The 20756-nt window shown below is 37.2% G+C and overlaps 1 protein-coding gene and 1 non-coding gene across 2 annotated transcripts; one reads left to right on the top strand and one right to left on the bottom strand.

Annotated features, from left to right (window-relative positions):
- Positions 1–1771: 1771 nt before the first annotated feature.
- On the bottom strand, positions 1772–1878 carry LOC128286154 (small nucleolar RNA R71). The gene has a single exon (XR_008276699.1). It is a non-coding gene; the product is annotated as a small nucleolar RNA R71 (small nucleolar RNA).
- Positions 1879–19071: 17193 nt separating this feature from the next.
- Positions 19072–20425, top strand: LOC128285432 (uncharacterized). Its single transcript, XM_053022927.1, has 3 exons — positions 19072–19273; positions 19358–19557; positions 20363–20425. Exons 1-3 carry the CDS (start codon positions 19072–19074, stop codon positions 20423–20425), a joined length of 465 nt encoding a protein of 154 aa, XP_052878887.1.
- Positions 20426–20756: the final 331 nt, after the last annotated feature.

Here is a 20756-nt window from a genome sequence, read left to right as displayed (position 1 = left end):
AAGTGCCGATTTCTTCTCTTGGGAAAGAGGCTTCTATCAGCCATTTTGGAGCAGCAATTAGGCGTTCATAAGCCACCTTGATAGCCAAGGCCAACGAAGAACGAAGAACGGAGCAACTAGTCAAGCCACGGAGAAACACCAGATTTGCCTTTTGTTCCCTAACTCTTAATTTTTGTTGTTGTTTTGACGAACATGTTTATGAATATTTATGCTATTGAAATGGTGATTTTAATCAATTCAGCTTAAATTATGTTTGTGTTGGGTTGATTATATTCTGTCTGCTTAAATTGTTAAAATAATGTTTATGCTGTTATAAGCCTCGGTAAGATGCTTGATTAAGTAAAACCATGCCTAAGTTATTCTTGCATTACGACTGTGAGGTAACTAATGAAGTAATTATTTAAACGGATTGAAATTTTAATTAATTAACACAGTACTTAATCAGTGCATGTTTATTCTTCTAAGGTAGCTGAAGGGTAAATTAGCAATGTATCTGGCAATATTATTGCCTTGCATAACTTGCAAGATTATTGTGATTAAATTATTTCAAGGTAGGGATGCCTTGTTACTTCACAAAGTCTTTTATATGCTTATTAGATTTAATTAATCGTTTGAATTGTCAAAAGGATATGCAAGAGATTGGTTCAATTTAATGAGTATGTATGTGCAATAACATGTTTACTTGCTAGAATCTATTTAGTCGGTTGAATTGACATAGGGATATGTCAAGAGATGAATGAATTTTTTGTAAATTTGTTCATAAGTTAGCAAATTATAGGGTTGCTGTGAATTATGAGTTTAATAATTCTAAGTTAAAGGAATATGATTAATCCAACACAAGTATGTTACCTTGATTAAATCTTATTTGAAATCGTGCATTAGAACTCCTTTGTTTTATTTTTAATCATCTACTTAGTTTTTAAATAGTTTTTGACCATCTTTTAAAGCCAAATTATTTTTACCTCACCAAAGTGTTTTACAATTAATTTCATAAATAATTCCTTTGCAGTCGCTGTAGGTACGATAACTCGCCATTTACTTGTCACTTTATTACTTGTTGCGATTGTGTACACTTGCACATTTTTTTCCGTCATTCCAAGTTTTTGGCGCCGTTGCCGGGGACTATTTTAAAGAGTCATTATTTGTGAATTTGTTAGTTTTACATCTTGTTTTATCTTTCTGTTTAATTTTTAACTTAATTAATTTTTCTATGATTATTTCAGGTGCTTATGAGTATTGACCGGATTATTAACTTACTTCCTGTAGACCCTGAGATAGAACGAACCTTTTGATAGCGAAGAAGACAAGCGAACCAGAGACTGAAGGAATTAATTTTGAGAATATGAATCAAGGAAATGGAGCAAACCTTGCTCAAAATCCTATCCTTATTGCTGATGATAGGGATAGAGCCTTGAGACAGTATGCAGTGCTTGTTTTTAATGATCTTAATCCGGGTATTAGGAGACCCGAAATCGAGGCACAACAATTTGAGTTGAAGTCAGTAATGTTCCAGATGCTTCAGACAGTGGGCCAATTCAGTGGAATGCCTATAGAAGATCCTCATTTTCATTTAAGACTATTTATGGAGGTTAGCGACTCTTTCAAATTAGCTGGAGTTTTCAAAGATGCATTATGATTGAAGCTATTCCCGTACTCACTAAGGGATAGAGCTTGAGCCTGGTTGAATTCATTGCCACCAAACTCAATTTCTACATGGCAAGGGTTAGCCAAAAGGTTCCTCATGAAGTATTTCCCTCCTAGTAAGAATGCTAAGTTGAGGAACGAGATCACTGCTTTCCAACAAATGGATGATGAGTCATTGTATAAGGCATGGGAATGATACAAAGAGCCATTACGAAAATGCCCTCATCATGGAATCCCATATTTCATCCAACTTGAGACATTTTATAATGGCCTTAATGCTCACACGAGGATGGTAGTGGATGCTTCTGCTAACGGTGCTCTCCTTTCTAAGTCGTATATTGAGGCTTACGAAATCATCAAGAGGATCGCCAGTAACAATTATCAATGGCCAACCAATCGAACCACGTCAGGAAGACGAGTCACTGGAATACAAGAAGTGGACGCTCTCACTTCACTCGCATCTCAAGTATCTTCAATATCCTCAATGCTTAAGAATCTTACCACTAATGGGTCTAACAGTTTTGTAGCCCAACCACTTCACTAATTTGAGAGTATAGCCTGTGTTTATTGTGGGGAGGGACATTTGTTCAAAGAATGTCCATCAAATCCTAAATCTATATATTACATGGGTAACCAGAACCAAAACTGAGGAAGGCAAGGACTACAATCCAACTTCTATAACCCATCGTGGTGAAACCACCCGAATTTTTCCTGGAGCAACCAAGGGGCTGGAACCAGTAACAACTACGCTCAACCTAGATCGACTCAGCCGCCTAGTTTTTCCCAACAAGCTCAGAAACTAGCTCAGGTCAAATCATCCAATAGCTTAGAGAATTTATTGAAGGCATACATGGAAAAAAACGATGTCACTCTAAGGAATTTTGAAGTGGGCCAGCTAGCTACTGAACTCAGGAACCGACCACAAGGTTCTTTACCTAGTGATACGGAGAATCCGAGGAATTCGGGGAACGAGCATTGCAAAGCATTGACATTGAGAAGAGAAAAGATAGTAGAGCCCAACACTATCGAAGCTAAAAGAGAGCCAGCTAATGCTTAAGACTCAGAGGAAGTTCAACCGAGTGTTGAAACTCCAGTTGCACAAGAACCAGAATCTGAAAAACCCGACAAGGTAATTCCAGAATCAGCTAAGTCCGATCAACTAACAACTCGTTAGATGCAGAATTGCTTCAGAAAATGAATTAACCAATTCCAGTAAAGAAACCACCACCACCCTACCCTCATAGACTTTAGAAGTAGTAGGAAATTCAATTCAAGAAATTTCTAGACATACTCAAGCAACTTCACATCAACATCCCATTGGTTGAAGCACTTGAACAAATGCCGAACTACGTCAAGTTTATGAAGGATATCCTGTCCAAAAAATGAAGACTTGGAGAATTTGAGATGGTAGCTCTGACGAAGAATGCAGCGCATATCTTCAAGACAAACTACCCCCAAAGCTGAAGGATCCTGGATGTTTTACCATACCTTGCAACATCGGAGCAACATATTGTGGTAAGGCTTTATGTGACTTAGGTGCGAGTATTACCTTGATGCCTATGTCAATATTTAGAAAGTTGGGGATAGGTGAAGTTAGACCTACTACGGCTACACTTCAGCTAGCAGATCGATCCTTAGCACATCTAGAAGGAAAAATCGATGACGTATTGGTACGTGTAGATAAATTTATCTTCCCTACTGATTTTGTTATCCTAGACTTTAAAGAAGACAAAGAAGTGTCGATTATCCTAGGAAGACCATTCTTAGCAACCGGAAGGACCCTTATTGATGTGCAAAAGGGCGAGCTTACAATACATGTTCAGGATGATCAGGTAACATTTAACATTTTTTAGTCTATGCGATTTCTTGGCACAATTGATGATTGTTCTGCAGTATTCGAATTAGAGGATTCATTAGTATAAAAGGAGCTCAACTATGTTGAGGATCTGTTGGAACAAATTTTGACATTAGATCCTCCAAATGATGAAGAGGAAGATGAATACTTAGCTTTGTTAGAAGCTAATCAAAGGGGATTTAATCCACAATCCCGCTTTGAATCTTTGGAGTTTGAGAAGAGGGAGTATGCCCAACCAAAAGCATCAATCAAGGAACCACCTAAATTAGAACTCAAGGTATTACCTTCACATTTAAAAAACGTTTATTTAGGTAACGCTTCTACTTTGCCTGTGATTGTTTCAGCAGAATTAACTATTGAGCAAGAAGAGAAACTCATCTTGGTGTTGAAACAATTCAAGAAGGCTATCGGATGGACCATAGCCGATATCTGTGGTATTAGTCCATCTATATGCATGCAAAAGATTATCCTGGAAGATGGCGAAAAAGGGACAATTGATGGACAACGAAGACTGAACCCCATTATAAAGGACATGGTGAAAAAAGAGATTATCAAGTGGTTAGATGCGGGTATCATTTATCTCATCTCAGGCAGTTCGTGGGTAAGTCTGGTCCAGTGTGTGCCAAAGAAGGGAGGTATCACAGTCGTAAAGAATGAGAACAACGAGTTGATACCTACTAGAACAGTTACAGGATGGAGGATTTGCATTGATTATCGGAAACTGAACAAGGCGACTAAGAAAGATCACTTTCCTTTGCCATTCTTAGATCAGATGTTGGATATACTCACGGGGCGAGACTATTACTATTTTCTCGATGGATACTCGGGGTATAATCAGATTACAGTAGCACCAGAAGATCAGCACAAGACAATGTTCACCTGCCTGTATGGTACATTTGCATTTAGACGCATGCCATTTGGTTTATGTAATGCACCTACTATATTTCAAAGATGTATGGTGTCTATTTTTACTGGCATGGTTGAGAAGTACTTGGAAGTTTTTATGGATGACTTTTCAGTATTCGGGGATGCTTATGATTATTGCTTAGCCAATCTAGCTAAGGTAATAAGGCAATGCGAAGAAACGAACCTAGTACTTAACTGGGAAAAGTGCCACTTCATGGTACGAGAAAGAATTGTTCTAGGGCATCGGATAACGAGACATGAAATTGAGGTAGATAAAGAAAAGGTAGATGTTATCGAGAAACTCCCACCTCTAACATCTGTAAAGGATGTTAGGAGCTTTTTGGGCCACGTCGGGTTCTATCGAATATTTATCAAGGACTTCTCCAAAATTGCTAAACCCTTATGCAAATTATTGGAGAAGGACACGACGTTCAAGTTCCATGATGAATGTTTAAAGGATTTCAAAGATTTGATGAGTCGATTAGTTACGGCACCCATAATAGTTACACCAGACTGGGATTTGCCATTTGAATTAATGTGTGATGCAAGTGACTTCGCAATAGGGGCTATCATGGGCCAGCGAAGGAACAAAGATTTTCATCTCATCTACTATGCAAGCCGGACTCTTACAGGAGCTCAATTGAACTATACGGTAACAAAAAAAAGAGCTACTTGTGATTGTATTTGCTTTTGACAAGTTTCGATCTTATCTTGTAGGTACGAAAGTAACTGTTTATACAGACCACTCGACAATTAAGTACTTACTTGCCAAGAAAGATGCTAAGCTGAGACTAATCCGATGGGTGCTTCTACTTCAAGAGTTTGATTTAGAAATTCAAGATCGGAAGGGAGTAGAAAACCTAGTAGCAGATCACTTTTCCATATTGGAGCCACAAGAAGTGAATTCACCTAGTATACCAATTCAGGAAACATTTCCAGATGAACACATACTGAAGGTAAGTCATGTCCACAGTACCCCTTGGTTGAGATATTGCTAACTATTTAGCTTGTGGCTTGATGCCAATTGATAAGACGTATCAACAAAGGAGAAAGTTCTTTCACGATGTAAAGTACTATTTCTGGGAAGAGCCATATTTGTTTAAAAAGTGTGCAGATCAGATGATCAGGATATGCGTGGCAGAAGATGAAGCACAAAGGATTTTATACCATTATCACTCAGTCTGAGTGGAGGACATTTCGGAGGTACTCGTACAGCGGCCAAAGTATTGCAAGCTGATTCTTTTGGCCAACACTATTCAAGGATGCATATGCATATGTAAAGAGCTGTGACCAATGTCAAAGGGTCGGAAATGTCACCAATAAAAATGAGATGCCTGGAACAAACATCATTGAGGTAGAATTGTTCGATGTATGGGGTATTGACTTTCTTGGTCCTTTCCCTCCGTCTTTTGGTCACAAGTATATATTGGTAGCAGTAGACTGTGTGTCCCAGTGGGTCGAGGCTAAAGCTTATCCGACAAACGATGCTGGGGTTGTAATTAAGCTCTTGCAGAAATACGTGTTCACAAGGTTTGGAACCCCAAGAGCTATCATTAGTGATGAAGGGTCCCACTTTGTGAACAAGTGGTTAAAATGGTTATTAGACAAGCACGGAGTGAAACACAAGGTTGCAACAGCTTACCATCAGCAGACGAATGGGCAAGCTGAACTGGCAAATAAAGAAATCAAGGGCATACTTGAGAAAGTAGTTTGCCCAAACTAAAGTGATTGGTCCAAAAGGTTGGATGATGCTTTATGGGCTTACAGAACAGCATACAAGACACCTTTAGGGATGTCACCTTACAGGTTGGTCTTTGGGAAAGCATGTCATCTACCCTTAGAGTTAGAGCACAAGGCTTACTGGGCTCTTCGACAACTCAACTTGGATCCTAAGCTTGCTAAAGAGAAATAGATGCTCCAACTCAATGAGCTAGAGGAACTCCGGCTATTCTCCTACGAAAATGCCAAATCACTCAAGGAAAGTGTGACAGCCTTAAAACGACCCTAGTCGGAATGTGGTTTCGGAACCACAAAACCGAGGCATAAAAATAATTTAATATTCATTTTGATGCCTATGATATGTGTTAATTCGTGTGTGACATTTTTGATGATTTGATTTAGGGTTATAAATGTGAATTTCACTAAAAAGGACCTAGTAGTAAACTTTGAAAGTAGGATAGGGAAATGTGTGATGACTAATTGAAGCATGCATGCAAAACAATGGTTTTGCATGTCAAATACCCCTCTTTTTATAAGTGGTGGCCGGCCATGACAAAGGAGGATGGGCAAAACATGTCATAGACATGTTTTGTTGGTGCAATATGGGAGGAAACATTAAACTAAGGTGAGGAATAAAGAAATGAAAAAAAAAAAAAGAAGGTGTGTGATTCCCCCCATTGCCGTGAGTTAAAAAAAAAAGAAAAAAAAATTGTTCATCCTTTCTTTGAGCCAAAACTAGGAAGAAAAAGAAAAAAGAGAAAAGAAAAGCTTCATCCTTTGGTTCTTCTTGGCCGGTTTGAAAGGAGAAAGGTTGAAGATATTCGGCCATATTTGCATCTAAGTTAAGGTATGTTTGATGGTGTTCCATGAGATTCATGCATGTTTTTAGTTGCTAGCTTGAGTTCTAATTAGTCCATGGTTCAAAACTTTGCTATGTCATGGGGATGATATTCGCCAAGGTGGATTTTGTGTTGATGCCATTGCATGTTAAATATGAAGCTTGCTAATGATACATGTGATGGTGGATTGATGGCTCTTGGACCTTCTTTTTAGCATTTTGGAGTGAGACATTAAGTTCTTTGTTTAACCATGACCAAAATCGAAATGATATGGTGTTGTGATGTATTCGCCATGGTATATCCATAAGAATGATTTATGCTTATTGCATGGTAGGTAAGATTTGTGTTTTGGATATATGTTTGTATTTGGTTATAATCAACTTGAGATTCGGCCCTTGCACCTATATGTATATATGTTTGCACATGATGTGTTGGTATGACATATATACTATCTCAAGGTATATATTTTCTTGTGATGATGTTTCGGTTATGAAGTAAATGATAGATGTGTATTGAGCTACAATATGTAATGCATTAGTTAGTAAAATGTATGCCATTCATGTGTGGTATTAAACATGTAATTGGCCTCAACACCAACATGCATAATCGGCCACATGAATGAGTACCTAGGTTGATGTGTTGTTCGGCCATGAGTAAGCATGTTGAAGGCTTTATCTTAACTTAGAAAATTCGGCTAAGGAGAGTACTAACAAATGTGTTGAGTTTAATTCATGAATTTCGTACATATGTGACTTTAATGTCTAATGAATATATGTGGGCTAAGTACCTTGAATTCCTCTTGTCGATGCTCAAATGATTAAATCAATTTATTTGTTAAATTAAGCTCAAGAGCAAAGGGGGACTAAATCCGATAAGGGAAGGAAAAAGTGAGCGAATAGTCGTTTAAATCGTTCAACAACATCCGAAGTAAGTCTTGATAACGACCCTACTTGAATTATATTGAAATGATTTGTCATATTATGGCGGATAGCCGAATGTGCGTAGGGACTACGTTGTAAAGTCAATTGAAATCATGCTCTTTGTGTGTGGCTATTGAGCGAAATTGGAAAGGTTTGATAAATGTTTTGTGTTTGAGCCTTAGTAACGAAAATGAAATATGGACGTGTCGTGATTTTTGATATATGTGTGCGTGAGCAATTGAATGATACCGGGCTAAGCCCGAAGGCATTTATGCTAGTGATTATATCCGGTTAAGACCAAGGCATTTGTGCGAGTTGCTATATCCGGTTAAGACCCAAGGCATTTGTGCGAGTTGTTATATCCGGCTAAGACCCGAAGGCATTTGTACGAGTTGCTATACCCGGGTTAAGACCCGAAGGCAATTGCGCTTGTGGTTATATCCGGCTAAATTCCGAAGAAACTTGGTTTGAAGGTGAGCATTTTGTGCTGCAATAAATTCAATTAATACGCTCGAAAAACCCAAACGATAAGGTATGTTTGCATGTGCATCGGAAAAGTCGATTCGTTTGAAATAGTATTCGTTCAATCGACTAACGAACTTTCGGCTCTTAGATAGGTTGATACCTTGTGTGTGTATATGTTGATGAAGTGTGAAGTAAGTATGATTATGAGAATGTGTATTAATAAAGTGATTCATTTAGCTATGTGAATGTAATACTTTAGTCAAAGCTGATTTCATTACTTGAGACTTACTAAGCATTAAAATGCTTACCCCGTTGCTTTGGCTCTCTGTTTTATAGATTTTGCTCGTTAGCTATCGGATTCGGGATCATCGAAGTCGAAGTCATCCACACTATCAAAGCCCTTTTGGTATTCTTTTAGTTGAACTCTGGATATGGCATGTATAGGACTACCCTTTGCTGTTTTTCAAGTACGTTTTGTGATGTATGTGTGTACAGCCATGCGAAAATGGCTCGTAAAAGTGGAGTATGGCATTAGACCATTTGTGTTTATGTATATATGTATGGTTTCATGATGTGACTATGGATTGGAATGGAAGTGTTGGGCAAATGATCAGCCATTGGAATGGCTAAATATGATTATATGTGGACCTATGTATGACAAAATTCTAGTTGGTCCATGGAAACCATGAAATAGGTAAAGTTTACCTTGAAAATAGATGCTGACAGCAGCAGTGGTGTGGATTTTAAAAATCACTAAAATTTGTAGGAATGGAATTAAATAGTGAATAAATTATGTAAATGAACCTTGATGAATCTACTTTCATATGGAAGAAACGAAACGGTCATATGAGTTATATGTTAAGAGTTATTAAAGCTCTCGTGAAACAGGGCCAGAACGGTTTCTGGATCCCCTGTTCCGACTTTGGAAATTCATTATAAATTAACCAAAGATAATTAGGAGTCATGCCATATATGTGTAGATTCCTCCTTGAGTCTAGTTTCTATAGAAATAAACGGCATCAGTATTGAAGCCCTTTACAGGGAGATATCCAGGTCGTAATGCATGAAGGTCAGTGTAGTCGCACCCTATAATAGGGGAGACTTTAACTAATAAACTGTACTAATTGGCCAACCAAAAATTCTAGAAAACAATTTGTAGATGGACATATGAGTCTAGTTTCAGGGAAAAATTACGAAACTGATTTTCGAGCTTTGAAACTCAAGATATGATTTTTAAGGCGTCAGTGACGCAGTAACCAGCTTGCCTGGAAATTTTTTTTATGGACTGTGAAAATAATTAAGTTAAGTCTGTGTGCACCTTGTGTTCGACTCCGGTAACGGACTCGGGTACGGGGTGTTACAGAAAGACTTAAGAAATGGCATGACAAGCATATTCGAGTTTGAGAATTTGAAGCAGGTCAGCAAGTTTTGTTATTTAATTCCAGACTAAAATTCTTTCCAGGTAAGCTAAAATCACGTTGGTCCGGTCCATTTATGATCCATCATGTCTATCCATACAGATTTGTCGAGCTCCAAGGTAAGGGAGGTAATTTTCGAGTTAACGCTCAACGCCTAAAACACTATTGGGGAGATAAGATTGAATAGAATGAAATTTCGTTCATTTTATCGGATGTTTAAAATTTTCCTATGCTCCTTTTTAATAAATGATTTAGGGTATATTTTTAGGATTAGTATGTTTAAATAAATTCTGTCTAAGAGATTGGAACTTAAGCGGGACCGCTTGTGACCCCTCCAACCTTTCCTGAGAATTGATTTTAACATAATTTTCCTAAAAATTATTCTCTAAATAGAGATTTTAACATAATTTTCCTAAAAATTATTCTCTAAGTAGAGATTTTAATCTTTGATTTTTCAAATAAAAAGGTCAATTTTGACCCGAGTTTTAAATTACGACTCAATTTCAAATTTTCATTAAGTCTAGGGACTTAATTGAAGTTTTTTTAAAATTTGGTTGCTCTTTTCGTGAATAATAAAAACTAGATGTTTCTTTTGTAAATATTTTTAAAAGGCTTTTAGAATAAATGTTTTTAGTTAAAAATTTGATAATTATTAATATATAATTATACCAGTTATAATATATATTAATTATTATCAATTTTAGGATTTTATTTGGTAAGTTTTAATAAAGATAATAAGATGATAATCTCTAATCTATAATTATATCTATTATAATTTATATATTAATCTTTATCAACTTAGCATAGAATTAGGATTATTTTATTTTATCTTTGTTTAAAATAAATTAAATAGTAATTAATAATTTAATATGCACATATCTAATTATTAATTGTTGTTATCTTTATATAGGATTAGAATTTAGAATTTTTATTAATTAAATTTTTTTAAGAATTCTACTCTAATTCATATTTCTCCCTCTATAAATACCACCCATCTCCCCATTCATCTAACACTTAAAACCCAAAGCACCAAAACACCAAAGTGCCAAAGCCCCTAGCAACAGCAGCACCAAGCAGTCGACCAGCACACGCCCAGCTCCATCTCACGCACATCCCATGCATACAACGCGCGCATTGCCTCAAGCTGCCCCAGCCTCAGCTCTAGCTTGGCCTTCACCCCGCGCGCGATACCTACCCTCCGCACCATCCTGCGCGTGCCCAAGTCCTACCTGCTGCCGAACGCCCATGTTGCTGATTACTTCCAGCCCTGCTACGCATCACTGCTCCCACACGCACCACGCCCGCACGCCCTAGCTGCTTGTGCGCCATTCCCCTTTCATCCACCCTAAGCCACAGACCCTCCAACCCTCCTGTTAAATTGCCATTTTTTCCTTCATTATTATTATTATTATTCTAGAGTTCTTATATTTTTACAAAAAAAGGTGGTAAGACCTAGTTTTCTCTTAATTTTTAATTTTATTCAATTAATTAATTTTTTAATTCATTGAATTATTAATAATTTTTATTAAATCTTATTGAGAAAATAATTTTTTCCATCTTATGATCAGGTTAAACATGCCTGGCAAGAGAACTCGTGCTTCCACTCAAATTGATGAAACACAAAACAAGTTCAACTGTGAAGAAGCCAAAGTGAGATATGAAAGTATCTTCAAAAATCAACAGATGCATCCAAAAAAAGGATTTACATTAAAGAAGAGCAACTACCGAGACTTTATGTCACGTATTCGTCAAGTTGCTGAAACCCTCAATTGGGAGCTGTTTTGTGAAAAGAGACCTAGTGTGGATAATGAGCTAGTTCGTGAGTTCTATGCGAATTTAACTTCGAGCGAGATGACAGAAGTTCCAGTTCGTGGAATCAAGGTACCGATAAATTCAAATGCTATTAATGAGTTCTTTAAATTACCAGATTTCGAAAATGACGAATATTCCACATTGATAAGCAATATCAAGCCTGAAAATTTGCAAGAAATTTCAAAGAACTGACAGTTCAGGGCTCTACATGGGCTATGTCAAAACAAGGAATCCACACTTGTCGAAGAGAATATTTGATGCCACTCGCGAAGGTATGGTTTTACTTCATCCGATTCAGCCTTATGCCTAGTTCACATGGGACTACAATCTCATTAGAGCGAATGGTCTTATTGTACTCGATCCTAACTAGTAAGACCATTGATTTGGGGAAGATCATCTTGAGGGAGATACGGAATTGTGCCGTTAAACGCTCTGGCCCTGCTCATTTCCCCTTTACAATAACAATTCTATGCTTGAAAGTTGAAATTCTCGCAAATGTAAGGAAGACAGGGTATAGCCAAGGCACAATCACAGATTGGGACCTCTACCGAGTAGCTGGAGACTCAGTTCTACAGAACGAGTTGAAGTAAGTGAGAAACCAGAGGACCCTGATGAAGAAGAAGATCCCACGATGCAATCATTTGAAGTCTCTGATAAGGTAGAATCAGTGGAGCCAGAAGCAGAACCTGATGCTGAAGCTTCAATGTTTAGAGCTCAACCGCCTAGCCCAGACCTTCGATATGAGCTATCAAAATTGATGGTCTTAATGCAACATATGCAATGGTAGCAACAAGCCTACTGGAGATACTCAAAAATAAGGGATGACTCGATGAGAAGTGCTTTTAAGAAAATATACAATGACCCGTTTATTTTGTGCCTGAGTTTCTAGATTTCATATTTGAACCATGGAGTCCATTATCTAAGAAGGAGTGAAGCAATTCATGCAAAAACGATAGTGATGGAACAAAAGATGAGTCAAATTCGAAAGGGTCTGCAAATAAATAAAGGAGGGATCTTGACTTTATTTTATTTCTGTTCTTAGGTCATTTTAGGATTAAATTTAATTAGGAATCTTTTACTTTTTTTCATAATAAAAAAAAGAGAGGAAAATAACTAATAAAATATGAGCAAGTCACAAAGTATAAAGTGTGGCAATGGATATATACATGTCTAGGATTGGATTTAGAAATAGGTTGGTACTTAAGCAGTCAAATTGACTCACCTCCTCTTTTCTAAAATCCTACCTGGTGTATAGTATCTATTCACTTTAAACAATGAGGACATTGTTCATTTTAAGTTGGAGGGACCGAAAATTTGAATTATTTCTACTCAGAATAAAAATTTTCTTTTAATTATGGTTAGGATATATTTTGTTCAAAACTTTGAATTTTGTTAAGTATGCTCAATTTGAGTATGAATAAAGTTCTATTATTTCAATAAATTATTATGTTAGTTTAATAATGACATGAATGTATTTTCAATAAAGCATGTAAATTCGTACTATAAAATTTTTAGTTCTTTAGGAAACTTAGGTATGCATGAAAGTTTAAGTCTCTAGAATTGACTTAGTAGTTTCTTGAGGCGAAATCCTAGGGAGCATGGAACGTTGGAAATGATTTAAGCAACTATTGTTTGGACCATTTGAGCTTTTCAAGCCCACCATGGTAAAATTTTATCCTTTGAAACCCAACTTTGAGACTATATGGCCTAATTTTATTTCGACCCTTACAATAATTAGCCATTACTTTTCGCTTAATGATCTTAAAATTGTCCCAAACACTAGACTCAGTAATATTCAAGATGTACTTCGAAAATAAGTTTGGGGGAGTTGAAAAGAAGTATCAATTGCTCGAGAATTCCAGTACACAAAGTAAGTACTCGTGTTAATTAAAAAAAAGAAAAGAAAACAGAGCACATGTATTTGAAAAAGATGTACAAAAGAGCATATGAAAGTCAAGTTGGTGTATCGAACGTAAAAATGCTGAAGGTTCGATTGACACTGAGTCTAGGGTTTCTTAAACCAAAATTTATCCACCTTTCACCTACCCCTAGCCTAGCCACGTTACAACCTTGATGAAGACCTATTGATTCAAAGTCCTCATGCTACCTACATTAGTGGAAAGAAATTGCTACGATCAACATATAAAGACATAAGTTAAGCTTAATGATTGCAGCTTAGTCTTGAATAAAGGAATAAAAATCAAATTGGTAAGGGTTAACATGTCTTTGTTACAAAAGCATTTAGTCTAAATTTTGCAATTATAATAAGTTGTTGAATTTAATTAGAACAATATGTATACTTAAGTAGCATAACTATCAAATTTCTTGTCTTTGAGCATAAGTATTTTAAACTCATAATTTTGGGAAAAATGTTGTTCTGAAGGAATTTTTCAAAGGTGTTTCCAAGAGATTCTTTTCAAAATTTGTGCATTACTTGGGACGAGCAATGAATTAAGTTTGGGGGTGTGGAAACACAAAAATTTATATACTTTTTCATACCCAATTTTACTTAAATTCATGCAAATCCGGTTAAATTCTTGTCAAAAAATAATTAAATATTATAAAATAATTAAATCATATTAAAAATATGAACATGGTGAATTTATTTAATTTTATACTTAATTTTGATTAATTTTGACTATTTTCGACAAATTCGCGCAAAGGTTGAAAATTGGCTCGGCTGACACAGCTGAAAGCACAAAACCGAGAAGCAATTTGAAGTATCGAGGCACTTTAATTTCCAGCCTGAGACGGTCTAGAAATGTGTATTAATTCATAATTTAGTTAATTTTAATTTATTCCCCATTTATGTGGGTTAAATAAATTATTTTAATTAATTATAGAAAGGGTCCAGCTTGAACCAAGACCGCCGAGCCAAATTGAGTGAACCGAACTAGCCACTAAATGGGCAGCCCAGAACCGTCCATATGCTGACCCAAATCAGCATTTTAGCTGATTAAATATGCTTGCAAAAAGGCCCTCAAAAGACTTCTAAATTGCATTCAAACCCCAGCTTAAATTATGGCTTTGTAGATTTGCCCCAAGCTTAAAATGGCAAAGTTGAAACTCTCAACTTTGCCATGTGTGTGGCCGGCCAAGGGAGGTCTCTTTGGCTTCTAGAATTTACTATTTTTAGCAGCCACAATCATCTATAAAAGCCACCCCTTGCTGATCATTCAAAGCATCACTCACTTCACATCATTCTCTCATTCTCTCCTTCATTTTTCTCTCATTTTTTCCATTCCATTTCCTCTTGTTCAAATGTCAATTTCTTCTCTTGGGAAAGAGGCTTCTATCAGCCATTTGGAGCAGCAATTAGGTGTTCATAAGCCACCTTGATAGCCAAGGCCAACGAAGAACGAAGAACGGAGTAACTAGTCAAGCCACGGAGAAACACCAGATTTGCCTCTTGTTCCCTAACTCTTTAATTTTTGTTGTTGTTTTGACGAACATGTTTATGAACATTTATGCTATTGAAATGGTTATTTTAATCAATTCAGCTTAAATTATGTTTGTGTTGGGTTGATTATATCCTGCCTGCTTAAATCGTTAAAATGATGTTTATGCTATTATAAGCCTCGGTAAGATGCTTGATTAAGTAAAACCATGCCTAAGTTATTCTTGCATTACGACTGTGAGGTAACTAATGAATTAATTATTTAAACGGATTGAAATTGTAATTAAATTAATCAGTGCATGTTTATTCTTCTAAGGTAGTTGAAGGGTAAATTAGCAATGTATCTGGCAATATTATTGCCTTGCGTAACTTGCAAGATTATTGTGATTAAATTGTTTCAATGTAGGGATGCCTTGTTACTTCACAAAGTCTTTTATATGCTTATTAGATTTAATTAATCATTTGAATTGACATAGGGATATGCAAGAGATTGGTTCAATTTAATGAGTATGTATGTGCAATAACATGTTTGCTTGCTAGAATCTGTTTAGTCGGTTGAATTGACATAGGGATATGTCAAGATATGAATGGATTTTTGTATGTAAATTTGTTCATAAGTTAGTAAATTACCGGGTTGCTGTGAATTTATTCGTAACAGTGTAAACATGAGTTTAATAATTCTAAGTTAAAGGAATATGATTAATCCAACACAAGTATTTATCTTGATTAAATCTTATTTGAAATCGTGCATTAGAACTCTTTTGTTTTATTTTTAATCATTTACTTAGTTTTTAAATAGTTTTTGACCATCTTTTAAAGCCAAATTATTTTTACCTCATTAAAGTGTTTTACAATTAATTTCATAAATAATTCTTTTACAGTCCCTGTGGGTACGATAGCTTGACATTTACTTGTCACTTTATTACTTGTTGCGATTCTGTTCACTTGCATATTTTTTTTCCGTCGTTCCAGTGAGCAGCCTGTGTAGTTACGTCGTGACTATCAGCTTGTGTGAGCAGGCCTGTGATTAGCTCAAGAACGAGAAATATGTGATGTGTTAAACAAGGTAGCTTGTCAACATATATGGTGTGTTATGCATATGTTTTCTGAGTATCCAATGATATTCCTAGTGTTAAACGAGTAAGTTGGTAGTTATTCAACGACTAATTCAATTATGGGAATTATGCAATTGTGTTACGAGTTAGTACAGGTATGTACGTAAAACTCTTGAGTAAAGATTTCAATATGTTAAGTAGTTGTTGTAAGAGTATGAATAAGAAGGTTAAGCTTATGAAACTTTGTTTTATTTTAACTATTGAGTCATGTTGTTTATTATATGCATGTGAGCTTACTAAGCTTTATGCTTACTCCTTTCCTTTCTATTTTCTTATAGTGTCGTCAAGCTAGTATCGGGGATCAAGAGGCGTCGGAGGCATTGATCACACTATCACCTGAAGCTTTGGTATAGCTAGTTCAAATGTTTTAATTTTTGGCATGTATAAGGACTTGAATTTTCAGTTTAGTGTCTTGTTAGTTTAGCCACAAGTGTTGGCTCATATGATGGATGTGATATTCATTTTGTATAGGCTATTAAATTTGGCTAATGTTAATTGTTATTACATGCATTTGATGCAAGTTTCTAATGGTTGTGGCTGATATGGTTATATATATGTTATGTTTGTATTGATTTGGTTGATCTTGTGTAGGTTAATGTAAGTAAGGGTAGCAAATAGGCTTGTAAATAGCTTTATTTTTGTCCGCACGAGTAGACACATGGGTGTGTGTCTAGGCCGTGTGTTACACACGACCAGCCCCATGGGCGTGTTGTCCGGCTGTGTATCCCCTACATGTAAAAATTTTAAGTTAGTATGCATGGTAATAAACACACGGGTAGAGACGCGGCCATGTGTCTCAACTGTATGGAGGACACTGCCTCTGGCCACGGGCTTATGCCTCAGCCGTGTGCCCTTAACTGGATGCTGATGTCAGAAACAGAATGTCAAGGATTTTAGACACGGGCGTGTCATGGCCGTGTGAGGGACACCGGCCATAGACATGGGCGTATGTCAGGCTATGTGAAAATCCCTACAGGTTCAAATTTAGAATTTAATTCACACGGGCTCTGTACACAGGCGTGTCCCATAGTGCTTAGGCCGTGTGAACCACACAGGCCTTTAGCATGGCCATGTCCTAATGGCCACACAGGCGTGTGCCATGTTTCTAAAGTCATCTTTCTAGAGTTTGTTAAAGGACCTGAATCGGTCCTGAATGGTTACCGATGGATGTTTAGGGTCTCGTGAATCCATGTTAATGAAGTTTAGACATGTTCCGAAAAATTTTTAAATTTTACCAAGTCTTGATGACTCGAAAACGTTTGACTACATGTGCTTAAGAGTTGTAGCACCTCGTATTCTATCCCAGCGTAGGGTACAGGTGTGGGGTGTTACATTTAGTGGTATCAGAGCTATAGTTTAGATGATTCTCGAACTAACGTAGGTGTATTCGAGTCTAGCTATACATGCCATATATATATTATGATAGTGTGATCACTCCTGACAAATTTAAATTGTGTTTTTCATATATTAATGGATCCCGATCGAAAAATGGCAGATGATGTTGAGAGTAACGCACCTGCTCCCGCAGTAGGTGCGGTGCCGACTGATAATAGACCTCCCACGGTTAGTTAGGAAGGAGGAGAAGGGGCTCGGGAGGCCTTTCTCCATATGATGAATAATTGGTACACGGAGTTCGTTCAAGCGAACCCGAATGCTCAACCCCCTCCACCCCCACATGTTCCTTAACCTGTCCCTGTAGCACCCCAGGGTATGGATTTCATGAGGTTGAATAAACCCCCAATAGATAAGTTCCGAAAGCATAGAGTCGAGGAGTTCTGTGCTAGTAAAGATGATAGTCCCGAAAGGGCAGAGTTCTAGCTTGAGAATAACATCAGGGTATTTGATGAATTTTCATGCACACCGGATGAGTGCATGAAGTGTGCCGTATCACTTTTAAGGGACTCAGCATACCAGTGGTGGAATACCCTCGTGTCGATTGTACCAAGAGAGAGAGTCACTTGAGACTTCTTCCAAGAGGAGTTCTGGAAGAAGTATATTAGTCAACGATCCATCAACCAAAAACGAAGGAATTTCTCGAGTTAAAATAAGGCTGGATGACGATGACAGATTATGAGCATGAGTTCGTCAGACTTAGTAAGTATGCTCGAGAATGTGTATCGACCGAGGCAATTATGTGTAAAAGGTTTGAGGATGGATTAAATGAAGACATCCGATTGATTGTTGGTGTCCTTGAACTAAAAGAATTTGCAGTGCTGGTAGAGAGAGCTTGTAAGGCTGAAGAATTGGCCAAGAAGAAAAGAAAGGCTAAAATGGAGTTTTGTGACTCGAGAAAGAGACAGATGGGTAAATCATTTCAGTCTTCATCTAAGAAATCGAAGGAATTTAACACTCGATCTAGTGCTTCAGCTGGATTCTCAACTAGAAACCAAGGGAAACAATCTTCAAGACATAAAGCTCAAACTACTTCAGTAGCGAGTGTGGGTAATGCTCGACCTAATAGGCCTGAGTGTCAACACTGTGGCCGTCGCCACTTCGGTGAGTGTTGGATGAATAGCTGGGCATGTTTCAAATATGGATCCCATGATCATTATATTAAAGATTGTCCTGAGATGGTTGAGAAGGAGAAATCACAAAGTATGAAGTCTGGCAACACTGCTCCTAGAGGAAGGCCATAGAAGAATTTGGGAAGTGGAGCAAATAGTAAGAATGCCCCAGCTGGGAGGCCTAAAAATAGAGCAGCTACGAGGACGTATGTAATTCGCACTCGCGTTGAGGCTTCATGTCACGACATGATTACGGGTACCTTTTCTATCCATAATATACTTGTTGTTGCTTTAATTAACCAGGGGTCCACCCATTCATATATTTGCATGAAATTGGTACCCAGTATGAACATGCTAGTTAAGTCTACTAAATTTTTGGTAAAAGTGTCTAACCCATTAGGCAAACATGTGTTAGTTGATCAAGTATGTAGAAATTGTCCTTTGACAATTAGAGACCATTGTTTTCCGGCTGACCTCATGATATTGTCGTTTGATGAGTTTGATGTAATCCTTGGTATGGATTTGTTAACTTCCCATGGTGTTATAGTGGATTGTGGAAAAAAATCTATTGAGTTGAAATGCAAAGGCGGGGATATTCTTCGGGTTGGACCGAGTGAACCGGATAACTTGCCAATAGTGATATCGTCGATGACGGTAGAGAGATATTTGAGAAAAGGGTGTGAAGGTTATCTCGCTTTTGTGTTGAATACTCAAGTATCCAAATTGAAGATTGAGTCAGTGCCAGTGGTATGTGAGTACCCAGATGTGTTTCTGGAAGAATTACTCGGATTACCCCCAACTAGGGAAGTTGAATTTGGTATCAAGTTAATCCCTGGTAAAGCGCCCATCTCGATTGCTCCATATGGGATAGCTCTGATGGAGTTAAAGGAGTTGAAAATGCAGTTACAAGAATTAACTGACAGGGGTTTTGCGAGACCGAGTTATTCTCCATGGGGTGCTCCAGTACTGTTTGTGTAGAAAAAGGATGGATCGATGAGATTAAGTATAGACTATCGACAACTCAACAAAGTTACAGTTAAGAACAAGTATCCTTTACCAAGAATCGACGATTTGTTTGACCAACAAAGGGAGCCACTGTGTTTTCCAAGATAAACTTGAGGTTTAGTTACTATCAGTTGAGAGTTAAGGACTCAGACGTGCCGAAAACTGCATTTCGGACGAGGAATGGTCACTACGAATTTTTAGTACTGCCTTTAGGATTAAGGAATACCCCTGTGATTTTCAGGGATTTAATGAACCGCATCTTTCGACCCTATTTGGATAAATTTGTTGTAGTGTTTATTGACGATATTTTGATTTATTCTCATAGTGAGTTTGAACATGCCGATCACTTGAGGACAATGTTGCAGATTCTGAGAGACAAATAATTGTATGCTAAATTTAGTAAGAGTGAGTTTTAGCTTAAAGAAGTCAGATTTCTAGGACATATCGTATCTGGTAATGGGATCTGAGTTGATCCGAGTAAGATCTCGGCCATCGTAGATTGAAAACCTCTGAGGAATGTACCTGAGGTTAGAAGTTTTTTGGGCTTAGCCGACTATTACCGAAGGTTTGTTAAAGGATTTTTCATGATTGCTACTCCAATGATAAAGTTGTTACAGAAGGATGTCAAATTCGAATGGTCAGAAAAATGCCAACAGAGTTTCGAAATGTTAAAAACATTGTTGACTGAGGCCCTGGTTTTAGTTTAACCTGAACTAGGCAAAGAATTTGTAGTTTATAGTGATGCATCATTGAATGGTTTCAGATGTTTACTGATGCAAGAAGGCAAGGTGACAGCTTATGCCTCGAGGCAGCTGAAACCATATGACAAAAATTATCCGACCCATAATTTGGAGCTAGCCGCCATTGTATTCGCATTAAAGATCTAGAGACACCATTTGTATGGTGAGAAATGTCGGGTATTCACTGATTACAAAAGCCTAAAGTACTTGATGACTCAAAAGGAGTTAAACATGCGACAACGGAGGTGGCTAGAGCTAATAAAAGATTACAAGTTAGTGATTAACTATCATTCGGGAAAGGCGAATGTGGTCACCGATGCCTTAAGTAGGAAATCCTTGTTTGCATTAAAGGCTATGAACACTCAGTTAGCTTTATCGGATGATAGCTCTATTTTAGCTGAATTGAGAGCTAGACCG

This window comes from Gossypium arboreum, chromosome 12 (assembly GCF_025698485.1).
Source record: "Gossypium arboreum isolate Shixiya-1 chromosome 12, ASM2569848v2, whole genome shotgun sequence".
Classification (NCBI taxonomy): Eukaryota; Viridiplantae; Streptophyta; class Magnoliopsida; order Malvales; family Malvaceae; genus Gossypium; species Gossypium arboreum.
Note: the sequence above shows the minus strand (reverse complement) of the source record. Positions and strands in the feature narration are given on the sequence as shown.